The 13,523-nt window shown below is 39.7% G+C and overlaps 1 protein-coding gene across 1 annotated transcript in view; it reads left to right on the forward strand.

The window, feature by feature from the left end:
* Nucleotides 1–13,523, forward strand: part of LOC134586239 (collagen alpha-1(XIX) chain-like) — a 378,704-nt gene that overhangs the window by 98,287 nt on the left and 266,894 nt on the right. Inside the window, exon 3 of the mRNA XM_063441732.1 lies at nt 10,831–10,893. Within this exon, the coding sequence (XP_063297802.1) occupies nt 10,831–10,893 (63 nt within the window). The remainder of the gene's footprint in view (nt 1–10,830; nt 10,894–13,523) is intronic.

The following is a 13,523-nucleotide window of genomic DNA, read 5'->3' on the forward strand; positions in this document are numbered from 1 at the left end:
CTTCAAGAATTGAATGGAACATTTGCAGCTGTAAATAGCTATCTACCATACAGTTCCAGTACTTATTGCAAATGTATTTGAAAATCTTACATCCATCCTGTTTTAAGAAGTTTAATTACTTCTGAAAAAAAAAAAAAAAAAAAAAAACACAGCACATGCAGGAACACAATTCTACTTTTTTTTCTCCTATCCCTAAAAAAATAAAACACATATAACATTACACTCCTATTCACAGCTATACTGACACACAACAGCAGGGCCGGATTAACATAGGGGCTGATGGAGCTGCAGCTCCAGGCCCAGGCCCATGGAATAGGCCCATTGGTTTTAAAAAAAAAAAAAAAAAATTTTTTTTTTTTTTTTTTTTTTTTTTTTTTTACACACTACTCCTAGGGTTGCCAGATATTTCTCATGTATTTCTTAGGGTTGCCAGGTATTTCTCAGAAGTATTTCTCAGGTATTTGAGGCTGCCTAGCTGGTGCCGGCATTGCAGTAATACCGGCAATACAAATGTCTGTTGTATAAACATAGATTATTCTGCAATACCAGCGCCGCCCAGTAGGGGTCGCTGTTTGTGTGGAGAGAGGCAGTGATAAGAAGTTACGGCATCTCCCTCCCTGCCTCTCTCTACTCACTGATCCGCGGGGGAGCAGCTCTGCACAGAGAGTCCAGACAGCAGCTCCGAGACATGGGGACGCTGAGACATTGGGACACTGGGGAACATGGGGACCCTGAGCATGGACGTCCGCAGGAATTTTTCCGTGGGGGGAGGGGGGGCATAATTGTAATGACATCCATGCTTGGCCCCTTTTTGACAGTGTCATGAAAGGGAAGGAGCATAGTCATTTTCACATAAAGCAAGGATGAATAGCGTTTTCACAACTATGGTGTTAGGAATATATGTTTGTATTCCTGACACTATAGTGTTCCTTTCATCAAATTACAGGAACATTCTGGTCACCATAACAACTTTATCTAAATGAAAATGCTGTGATGCAAAGAGGCCCCTGGGTGCTCTTTCTTTGAAGGGGTGAAACCGCTCTCAAATGGTTTACCCCCAAAGGCTTCCTTCAGCTCCAGATCTCCAGGTCACTCAGTGGTATTCGACTTCTGAAACAGAGTGTCAGGAAGTGCAGATTGACGTTGGGCATGGGTGCCGCTGATTGGCTAGAGTGGTCAGCTGACACTCTAAGCCAATCACTAGTTCCCGATTCCTAAAAATGTTTTAGCCAACAATGTTTTAGCCAATCAGCGGCACCCCTACCCAGTGGCCCTCTGTGTTTCCTGACACTCAGTAAATAAAAGTGAACACATTAACACTGATATTGTTTCCTGCTCCCTCTTCCTACTCCTTGCTGCCCCTTCCTACTCCTTGTTGCCCCTTCCTACTCCTTGCTGCCCCTTCCTGCTCCTTGCTGCCTCTTCCTACTCCTTGCTGCCTCTTCCTACTCCTTGCTGACCCGTCTTGCTCCTTTCAGACCCTTCCTACTCCTTGGTGACCCCTCCTGCTCCTTGCAGACCGTCCCTACCCCTTCCTACATCCCCTTCCTATTCCTTGCTGACCCCTCCTGCCTCTTGCAGACCCTTTCTACTCCTTGCTGACCCCTCCTGCTCCTTGCTGACCCCTCCTGCTTCTTGCTGCTCCTTCTACTTTACCCTCCTGCTCCATGAAAACCTTTCGACCCCTTCCTGCTTCTTGCTGTCCCTTTCTATTCCTTGCTGACCCCTCCTGCCCCTTGCAGAACCTTTCTGCTCCTTCTACTTTACCTTCCTCTATGCGGTCTCCCCCCACCCCCCATCCCTCACTTACCTGCTCTGTAGGCTGCCTCTGTGCTGCTCCCCTGCGGTTTCAGTCATGAGAGAGAGGCAGGGATAAGCTGTAGCTTCCTGCCTTTCTCAATTCACAGCGCCACCTACTGGCCAGTGCTGGTATTGCACTGTATTCTCACACTAAAACAAAAAATAGCAGCACAAGCTGAAAAATCCGGGGGGGGGGGACAAGTACCCCCCTTTACCACCCCCATTCAGACGCCCATGACCCTGAGACACTAGGGACACAGTGGCCCCATGTCTCCCAGTGGCCCCTAGTCTGTGTCCCCATGTCTCCCAGCCACTGTCCCTAGTGGCTCAGTGGCCCCATGTCTCCCAGTGTCCCCATGTCTCTAAGTGTCCCCTAGTGTCCTAGTGACATCAGGACACTGGGAGACATGAGGACACAGACTTTAAGGGACACTGGGAGACATGGGGATACAAACACTAGGGGACACTGGGCGACATGGGGACACTGAGAGGCATGGAGACACAGGGAGACATGGGGACACTGGGTGACTTTGAGACATAGGAGACATGGCAGTGTCCCCATGTCTCCCAGCCAGTGTCCGTAGTATCTCAGTATCCCCATGTGTCCCTGGTGTCTCTCAGTGTCTGTAGTGTGCCAGTGTCCCTAGTGTCTCAGTGTTCCTTAGACTCCCAAAGTCCCCTAGTCTCCCAATGTCTCTGTGTCCCCATGTCTCCTAGTGTCTCTGTGTCCCCATGTCTCCTAGTGTCTCAGTGTCCCCTAGTATAAAAGAAAAAATCTCAGGCACTCACTGTGATAGATTTAGGCAGGCTTATTGGACACCGCAACGTTTTGACCTGTACCCAGGTCTTTATCAAGTCTCCAATGTCCCCTATGTATCAGTGTCCCCTATGTATCAGTCTCTCAGTGCCCCATGTCTCTCAGTGCCCCATGTCTCTCAGGGCCCCATGTCTCTCAGTGCCCGTAGTGTCTCTGTGCCCGTAGTGTCTCTGTGCCCGTAGTGTCTCTGTGCCTGTAGTGTCTCTGTGCCCGTAGTGTCTGTGTCCCCTAGTATAAAAGAAAAAAATCTCAGGCACTCACTGTGATAGCTTTAAGCAGGTTTATTGGACACCGCAACATTTTGACCTGTACCCAGGTTTTTATCAAGTCTCCAGTGTCCCCTATATATCACAGTGTCTCAGTGCCCCATGTCTCCCCGTGTCCCCTCGTGTCTGTCACCCAGTGTCCCCAAGAGTCTCAGATTTCCCAGGTCTCCCAGTGTTCTCTAGTATCTGTGTCCCCATGTCTCCCAGTGTCCCAATGTCTCTCAATGTCCCCTAGTGACATGGGGACACTGGGAGACATGAGGACACAAACACTAAGGGACTGGGAGACATAGGGACACAGACATTCCCCCTTTTTGTGTATGTTCGCCCTTTCGGCCGTTCTGGTTATGTGATTTGTGTCAGTAGCCCACCATTTTACCGCATCCATTGACTTCCTGCGTTACTGGAGACTGCTGTTAGGGGGTATGGGTTTACTTACAAGATGAAAGCATGAGATTAGCAAAGGGTATGTGTTTTCTCATAGTTGCATCCTATGAGTTTCCCTACAGCATCATCTCCATCAGATACATGACGCTTAGGAGGTAGGACTGTTTTAGTGTTTTGGTCAATAAGAGTTTGTAATTAGGCCCATCATAATTATCAGCACCAGGCCCACTGGGCTCTTAATCCGGCCCTGCACAACAGAGTACCTGTAGCATGGCTGAGCTTTTTATGGAGGTTGTTTTCTTGTGCACCAGCCAGTCTTGTCACTGAAGTTGAAAGGACACTTTCTGTTGCATTCCAGAACTGTGCTAACAAGGCTGGCAGGAGCACACGCTGCAGGCAAACGCAGCGCTACAGCCGGCCAGCCTCCTCAACCACAGCTAATGAGGAAGTGACCATAAACAGGTTTTAGATGATGGCCACAGTTGCATTAAATTATTGAGTGGTTAGAAATGACCAGTACTCAGAGAACCCTGTTTTAAAGTCATAAATGGATGGCCCCCAGGCTGGTACTATGAGACCCATGTTTTAAAGTGATAATAATGGCTTTTCCCCCATGTGTAAAGTATATTAAAAAAAAAGGAACAAAGGAAGATGAGCAGAGATTCTACACATATAATAAGCTTTTTTGAGAGCAGTTCTCGATTCTTTGTATTTTTTTTTTTTTTTTTTTACCTACAAGGTTGGCGTCTTTTACATTTTAGACCCAATTGCATTCTACCTTGTAAATTTTGTATGTTTACTTTGATTTTGGTAGCCTTCTGGAGGACAGTTTCCCTCTCACCCTCCCACCCTACCCCTCACCCACCCACTGAATAGTCGTCAGGCTGCTTTCTTATTTCAGGTTCTTGATAAGTCGATTTTGGCCTCGCTTTATATTTACTTGTAAGCTTTTTAAATGGGTTAATGTTATTAGGTAAACATTACAAATATTTTTTTCACAATAATCAAATATTTAAAAAAATCATACATAAATATATACACAGAACACGAAGAGGGGTTATGTCCTAGTCTTAGCAGCAGTGCTCTAACGTAAAATATAAACTTAGAAGTGGGAAGTGGTTGTCTGTGAAAAAGTAGTAAGGGAGAGTTAGCTGTGTTACTGAGGCATGTGTATAGAAATGAATAGAGTATCTTTACGGGGCACCAGAGGTTGTCTGTTGGAAAGAGGGGGATTGTGGTAGGATGGTTAGTTTGGTTGGTCTTAGACAAACGTAGTGACAAGATGTAGTGGTCGTTATGTTTGTCCAGGTCAGATAGTTTTTAACTTGTGCTGACATCGGATTGACGGACCACAGTGAACTCTCTGGGTCTGAGGAAGCAGTAGAAGGCGATATAAATAGCTACCTTGAGGACAGAGTTAGCCTGGACATTAAAGGGATTAGTGTCCACAAGGTCAGATAAGTTCCTGAATATGGGTAGTCTATGGGTAGTAGGAGGTTGATCTGTTTTGTTAATACCTTTAAGAATAGTTTTGATAGGTTGTGAGGAAAGGTGGGTGATTGTGAAAGGTGGTGAGGACATTGTGAGGTATAACTTAATGGTGTTATGTGCTAACTTAAGGTGTAGGTGGCAAAAAGAGGCAAAAGCCACCATGGTCTCGATAGAGAAAATATCTGGTACCGGGACAAAGCGTCTGCTGCAGTAGTATGAATGCCCGGAATGCGTTTGCACACCAAGAAAAATTGTAGTTTGGTCGGCGGGCCAAGTTAATTTTTGGTGTGTGTGTATGTGTGTGTGTGTGTGTGTGAGTGTTTGTATGTGTATGAGTTTTGTATGTATGTGTGTGTGTAAGTGTTTGTATGTGTGTGAGTATGAGTGTGAGCGAGAATGTGTATGAGTATCAGTGTGAGTATGCGTGTGTGTGTGCGTGTCAGGGTGTGCATCTGTGTGTGTGTGTATATATATATATATATATGTCAGAGTGCTTCTGTGTCTGTGTGCGTGCACATATCTGTGTATGTGCATCTATGTGTCAGGGTGTGTGTTTTTATGTCAGTGTGTATGTGTGTCATGGTGTCAGCATGTATCAATGTTTGTGTGTGTCAGGGTGCATGTGTGTATATGTCATTATGTATCTATGTGTGTGCATGTGTTAGTGTGCATCTATATGTGTGTATGTGTCGTTGTCTATATGAATTTGTGTGTATGTGTCTGTGTATATATATGCATCTGTGTGTTAATGTGCATACATTTCTGTGTAAGAATATATGTATGTATGTGCATACATCCAAGCAGTCAAACACCAGCACATCATACAAGCACACTCCTGCAATCTAACACAAATATTACATACAAACACACCCCTGCATTAAAAAAAATACGAACACACCCCTTCATTCAAACACAAATACTTCACACAAATGTACATCCACATTTAAAAGTGAACATTACATTCAGACACACACCTACAATCAAACGCAAACATCACATACAAACGCACCCTTGTATTAAAACACAATAAATGTATACAAGCCCCCCTTCAAACACCAACACTGTACATTACACTATAGCACCAGTAAATGCGGCAGCACTGTACATATATACAACCTAGAAATTTTGACTTGGGGTGCATTGGAAAAATACTGAAATATTAAGGGCGCCTTGAACCTAAAAAGTTTGGGAAAAACTGGGCTAGGGGCTGTAGACAGTATGTGTATAGGGGGCATAGTGTTATATTGGATGTAGCGAGTGTGTGCATACGGGCTGTAGTGTGTGTGTGTGTGTGTATAGGTGAAGTAGTGTGTGTAGGGGTTGTAGAGAGTGTGTGCTTAGAGAATGTAGTATGTGTTTGCTTACAAGGAATGTAGTGTGTGCATAGGGGATCCAAACTTGTATGTCAGGAATGTAGTGTGTGTAGGTGGTGCAGTGTGTGTGTAGGGGATTTAGTGTGTGAAGGACATGTATATATATATAAGTATTGTATGTGTGAGGGACGCAGTGTGTTGGGTGTGCTGTGTGTATGTGTGAAGGGTGCAGCATGTGTATGTGTGTGAGGGATGCAGTGTGTGCGTGTGAGAGGGGTGCAGTGTGTGCTGTGTGTATGTGTGAATGGTGTAGTGTGTGTGTGTGAGGGGTGCAGTGTGTGTAAGAGGGGTGCTGTGTGTGTGAGGGTGGTGTGTGTGTGTAATGGTGCTGTGTGTGTGTGAGGGTGCTGTGTGTGTTCACTCTCGCAAGATCTGGGCATTGCCATGGTAACCACGGCAACGCTCCGACCTTGTGATAGGAACCTGGCAGAGCTTCAGGTAAGAGCTCCCCCAGGTCCTCCTCTCCCTCCACCTGTCGGCTGCATGTCTTTGCCTGTGGCCCGGTGAAGATCTTTGATTTCCCCATCGGCCCAAGAAGGCACATAGCAGGGCTGGTGCTCGGATAGTGCCGGCTCTGCATGGGCTAACAGGGGAGATCCTGTGATCTCCCCTGTCAGCCTCCGCCCATGGCCATTGCGGCCCACTGGGCATTTGCCCGGTATGCCCGATGGCCAGTCCGGGCCTGTATTTGAGCTACACCTGGCATTGTAGGGTTTAACTTATTGGCTGAGAATGATAGGGTTATGCTCTCAGCCAAAAAGCTGGCTATGCAAGGGCCTAGCTCAGGTTTGCTAGGCCTAGCACAATCTTCCATATCCCTGCACAATCTTCCAGATCTCACAGGGTAGAACTGACCAGTGCCCAACATACCTCTGGTAAAAGGGTAAACCATTAGCAAATGTACAGACTACTTGGGGGCATCATGGTGGGGCATCATAAGTACTACAGCACTGTAATGAGCATGGTGTGTGAAATCTTTCAATATTGCTCTGCCTTGCTTTCTCAAACGGGCCAGAGTGCCAGGGAAAGGAAACATACACTCGAAAAAATATTGAAAATTCTTCTAAGTGCCACCTAGTCCAGTGGACAATGCATTACCAATTGTAAATTTGGCACCAGCACACAGAAGCAAAAGTTAAAGTAATAACAATGGATCATACTTTGTTCATGGATGCTCTATTATTTATACAGATTTTCTTCTATTTTTGTTCCATAGTTAAAACACGTTTCTATTACTTTGATTTTGTGTAGTTTTTAACAATTTTAGAGACTACTATTAAAGTTAATAAGCATTTTATATAACTCTTTATTGCTTCAATCTGCTTCTGGGAAGAAGTGCAGTCATTTGGTTAAGGGTCACAGTGATATCTGAGATAAATTTGGAGCATTCAAGTGCTGTGTATTATATATCCAAATACTGTGTATTATATACACCGACAATTATTTTACCAAAGTTGCATTTTTATATATTTTCAAAACAAAGCCTTTTATAGTAATTAATTATATTAATTAAGGTAAATTTCAACAGCTTTCTTGCTTATCTTTATATACTTGGTATTAGGGAACAAGCGACTGAAGTTTTATTATAAGTGATTTATATTAGTCATTTTAAGTAATAGAGAATACATTTAACGCATTGACATTAGAACGAGTAGACATTTAATTCAAATATATGATATTAATTATCCAAGCCTAGAATAATTTAAAGAAAAAAAAAAACAACTATTACCACTAAATCAGTTAATTCAAACTACAAAAATACAAAGGAATTACAAGGAATAGGTAAACTAGAATGAGCACTGAAAAAAATAATAATTGAAAATTCCCCCAAAAAATGCAACGGTGCATCAGAGGTCACCCACGCCAAACAGTCTAATAAAATATTAACTTTAAATTATTGGATATGTAAGTAGATCTTATTTGGAGCATTCAGTCCTTACCATAGCATTATTTCAGTTCTAATAATACAGTGCATTACAATCTATCATTTGATCATTATTAACGTGTAAATGGCTGTAGATGAACAACTGTTAGTGATGATGAAGCAAACACAATCTTACCATTTTTAACATGCTTTTAAAATCCCTTTACCATTATCAGTTTGACAAAAGAAGGTATTTAATAAGTTTAAGCAAATATATTCCTTATGAAAAAGAACTAGTATTAACAATGAACAAAATAAGAGTTATTATTATTAACAATGAACCACAATCATCAATGTATTTGTAAACCACTAGAATTAACACCACAAGCAACTCCCCATCTATATGCAGTCACAAAACATACTTTGTCTTTGTCAGTCACTTAAAGGAAGTGAATCTCCATATTTGTTTGCTGAGATAAGTGATTTTAAGTAGCTTTATAAGATTTAAAAATGTATTTTTATGTGTGTGCTCTTCACTCATCTGTCCTATGTCTCTCTCTGATAGACGGTTAACTATACTTATGCATGGTGAATTTCAGTTCTTTCAATTTTGGGGGGTTTGGATAATTTAGGTCATGCTGCCGTTTGGCTTGGCAGAATTTTGGTGCAATAAAAATATTGGAGGAGGGAGGGGCTAGCATATGACATAGATAGTCGCATGGTGCTTGATCTCCTCAGAAAAAATACTTATTGAACTCATTTTTGGCTACTAGTATGTCACTAACCCTGGACCCACTCTGCTCCCTACTTGGCTCCCACTTTTCTGCAACCAGTCCATGCAAGGCTTTTCTATGGCCTACAGCAAGTATATATATCTGTATTCTCTATGAGTGTTACACTGGGTGTTGTATATATTTGGTAGTGTGACATTACCAGTATTGTTATTTATTTGTAAGGGGATTTGGAACACCTATATCTATACACATCCTATAAGAAATTTGAAGTGCCTAGACACCTTTTAAACTCTTTGAGTACTTTTTGTGTTTACATCAAGGATTTACACATAGGATCCCTGCTGGTCTGTCTCCTTTAGTAGCTGTGTCAAAAATCCTGCTTGGAAGTATAGTTGTTGTATTGATGCTACTACCTGGCCACAATCCAGCCCACAAGCATTGAGCAGACCTCTTGTACATCATAGGTAACCAAGTTGCTTATTTACCCCCACCCAATAAAAATAAAAAACACAGCTGCACCTCCTTTCCATTCCTCTTTTTTTCTGGTGCCAGCACTCTGAATCAAAAACCAAACTGAGCATGTCTAGACTATCGCTCTAAATCATGCCTTGTGGCACCCCAAATTTGGACAAACTGCAATTTGAACTGAAATTAATTTCCAAGTCTACTGCTAACTACTCCTATGCATCTTTATCTCAGGAATCAACACATCACCCCTAAGGCTTTTATCATATTTTATACATCCAAAACTCTGCCCGAAGCACCATTTATTACCCTATCTCGGTAGAATGAGCTATTTTCTTGACACATCAAGATTTGCTCATAAACACATCCTAGTGCCAAATAACTGTGTATGCAGCCTAATTGAATTATGGGCATAAATTGTGTAGAATATTGCACATTCTCTTCACAAATGGCTTTCTTTGAGAATTCTGCAATGAAGTTCTGAACCAATAGAAATCATATTTTCTTTCATTTGATTTGATTCATTTGATAACTACACAAAGAAAGGCTTTGACACACACATACTTTATTTAACTGGAGTGTTGGGAGTTGGTTAAAAACTTCTGATTAAAAAAAAATAAAAAATTGGATTTAAAGGACAAAGATTCTATCTCTCCCTTCCTGAGCCCAGAAATGACCATCTGCTGTTGAACATCCATCATCATGTAACATCCTTTGTTATTTTATTATATATTAGTAATTGTAAGAAGAATAAACCTGAAGAAATGCAAGTTTCATGAGTATTGACGTTTCTGACATACAGAAGAATTATGATTTATGTGTATATTAAACTCATGGCGAACCACCCAAGCCATAGAAAGAAGATAAAAAGATAAATTATAAGAAAGATCTTTTTCTACAATTTGCAAGTTGTTTGGCTGCATAATTATTGCTTTATCCATACCCAATGTAGAATTTGTTGATTATATTTTGACCCAATCTAAAGTTATTTTGACTTATTTTGGATATTGCATTCCTCAGTTAAAATGATAGTAAATTTACTTCATTTTGTCTGGTCTAACTTCAGATTTGCCCTTAATTTTTTTTTACTCATAATTGCTATGGCAGTTTCATCATTTAAAAAACACACTCTGTTTTTTAAATAAGTAAAAATAATATTCACATGTTTTAATAGTTATCGTTCATTTAATCAAGAAAAAATTCAGAAAAGCTAACCATACCATCTGTTGTACTTAGTGCACGTTCATGGAATGAAATGTTCTGAGTTCTGTGCTCTCTCCGTGCAATATGTAGAAGCATAATATTACAGCAGTACTTAGCCAGTTAATGTGTTGTTTGAGTGCCGCATTACTTATTATTAAACTGAATTGGATTACATTTCAGATAAAGCAGAATGCAAGCCTCTATTGACAGATCTTTAATTGCTACTATTTCATGCTCTGTTGGAAGAAAAACTATTGCCGTTTTTAGATAGCTTTATAGAAAAACACTTGAATGTAAATGATTTGTAGTAGCTGAAAATTCTATTGAAAATGAAGGTAATTAAATGAAAAAATATAGCATTGTCCCACATTTAAAGATCACTTGCAATTGCATTGAAAATGCATAACATCTGTACTTCTTGTCGTTACAGTGTGTCCTGTTTTAAGAACTAATGGAGCTTTAAATCGACAAAATGGCAATCTTGAAAGGACAGGTGTGTATAATTGTATGTACATTTCTAGCATTGGAGTTTAATCTATTAGATTACGTTGCTAGGAAAGGAGAATATTTTGTTGTATCTAAAAAAAAAAAAAAATGAAATGCACAGCGTTCCCTATTGTAGAAGTAATTGACTACAAAAGCAAATGCATTAAATGAAAATGTGTGTGTGTGTGTATATATATAGAGAGAGAAAAATATTTTTTCAATTTAGGAACTCCTCTTTCTGTTCTTAGTATTTGTCCATCTTCTCAAGTTCCTATTGATGTTATAGTCTTTATGTATATATATATATATATATATATATATATATATATATATATATATATATATATATATATATATATACACATACATATATATATACACATACATATATATACATACACAAAAACAAAGAAAAAAAGAGCACACCTTCTATCCAAACTGCAACTGGTTCCATAAATCTATAATAATTTACAAATGCATCGGTGCTTAACCATAATGGACAAACATATAACCAAAAAATGGCAAGGGAGTGGGCACTCAGAGGATTTCTTTAGTTAAAAAAATAGAAACCTTAACGCATGGTCGACATTTTGTACCCAATCATAAAGGTCTTAAGAAAGCGCCAGGATTGGGTCTGAAATACCAGCTATGTATTAATAAATGTTTTTCATATTTGAACTAAAAAAATCCTCTAAGTGCCCACTCCCTTGGCATTTTTTTGGTATGTATATATATATATATATATATATATATATAAAAACTTACAAATTTAAAGTTAACAAGTATTTTTTTTTTTTTTAAAGACACCTTTGTGTATTTGTTGATTTGTTTGCTGTTAGGAACTGTGGAGTGTCCTCAACAAGATATAACAATCTAGTAAAGGCATAGTAGGAGTGATAAAAAGGCATATTATGGGACCTTATAAGATAGAGATAAAAGTATCAGTGCTAAGCTAAACTAGAAATAAGGCCAGCTATCCAAAAGCAAAGACAATAGTATAGCTGGGTTAGGAAAACCAAAAATAACAAATCAGAGTCAAAGGCAAGCTGGGTAAGGGAAAAAGGGAAAAGTTCAGGCCAGGTTAAAACCAGAAAGAAACAGTGCTACTCAATAACGATGTGGTTATGGGAAGGAAACCATGAAGGGCTGTTATCCCAGGGAGGTCCAATTTTAAATAGGAACAGGCACTGATATCATAACCCTGAGTCATTTGGGCATGTAGACTTGTGTGTACAAAAATTGACACTGTGACAAGCACTTAGAAAGCTATAAAAGAGACACATGTCACAGGAAAGTCATTTCCGGAGTGTAGTCCGGCCCAACTGACACAGGGGTATAATTACTGATATTTGGTGTCACATTTGCATATTATTGCTTAGCTCAAGTTGGGCAAGTAATTATATAAATATGCAGCCAAAGGCCAGCTAGGAAGTTCAAAGGCATTCCTTAACAGACTAGTAAATGCTGTACCTATCAGAATTTAACCAATATTCTTTCACTTACATTTTTGTACCCCTATGGTATTAAGGTTGGTTTTTGCAGCTCTTGGAGTTTACTGTTAAGGTAGCATCTGTCTGTTTGTGTTTTACATTTTTTATCTTATAGAACGTAGGTCTTTAAAAGTCTACATTTGGTGTATCAGCCCACAAAACCCGTTTCCAGCAATGCCATCGATTGTTCTCCTTGTAATCTGTGATTATAGCTACCAAAGTTAGATTCAAAATGCTTGTCATATGATGTATTCTGTAAATCACGACAAATAATATATACTATATGTATATAAATATATACTATATATTATTGTATTTTTCTTTAGCTGCTTTGATTATATATGAATCATTATGTATTTTTTAGTTGTGTCGTTCCCTTCTTAATAGATTTCCCTAAAGCAGATATACATACATTTCTACGTCTTTATTAGTGATATTAGTTAAGATGACACTCCTTAGACAACAATGTTTCTGTCCAAAGTTGGATGAAAATTAAATTGTTAAAATGGAGGGGGGACTTTTGCTTTAGCAATAATTGTAAAGAGGGTCCGGTCAGCAGGCTCTGAGGGATCAATTAAAGTGTCAAATCAATGAAAATGGTCTCTTCATTAACAGTGGGGCAGTGCCAGGGATGTGGACTCCAGGCACCATAAAGACTACATATGTAGGGGTTATGGTGCTTAGAGTGCCCCTTTAAATAAAAAGCTCTACCTGACATCTGTCCTTTAAAAAATAATATTTACTTTTTATTGCTATTCCACCTAAATGAGAAAAGGGGAAATGAAAAAAAAATCACAAAACACAAAATATATTGTAGTATATATTAAAAATGTTCTAGGTTTTTGAATGAAGTAATTACCGGTAAGTATCAGTACATTTTAATAAGGTCTCGTAAGGATTGATGGCAAACATTTATCCTCTGTCCATACATTGCATTGATTTTGTGATATATCATAAGAATTAGAGTTGTGCATGGCAAATTTATTTGGTTCTAAACAATTTGTCCACATTTTATTTTTTTAGATTTAGGCGATTCGGTTTTAGTCTGTGTGGCGTTTCGGTTTGGACTAATTTCATCCATGCAATTTAGACAAATTGAGCAACCATTGACCAATTAGTATACTGCAAAATGTATGCATAATAATAC

This window comes from Pelobates fuscus, chromosome 2 (genome assembly GCF_036172605.1).
Source record: "Pelobates fuscus isolate aPelFus1 chromosome 2, aPelFus1.pri, whole genome shotgun sequence".
Taxonomy (NCBI): Eukaryota; Metazoa; Chordata; class Amphibia; order Anura; family Pelobatidae; genus Pelobates; species Pelobates fuscus.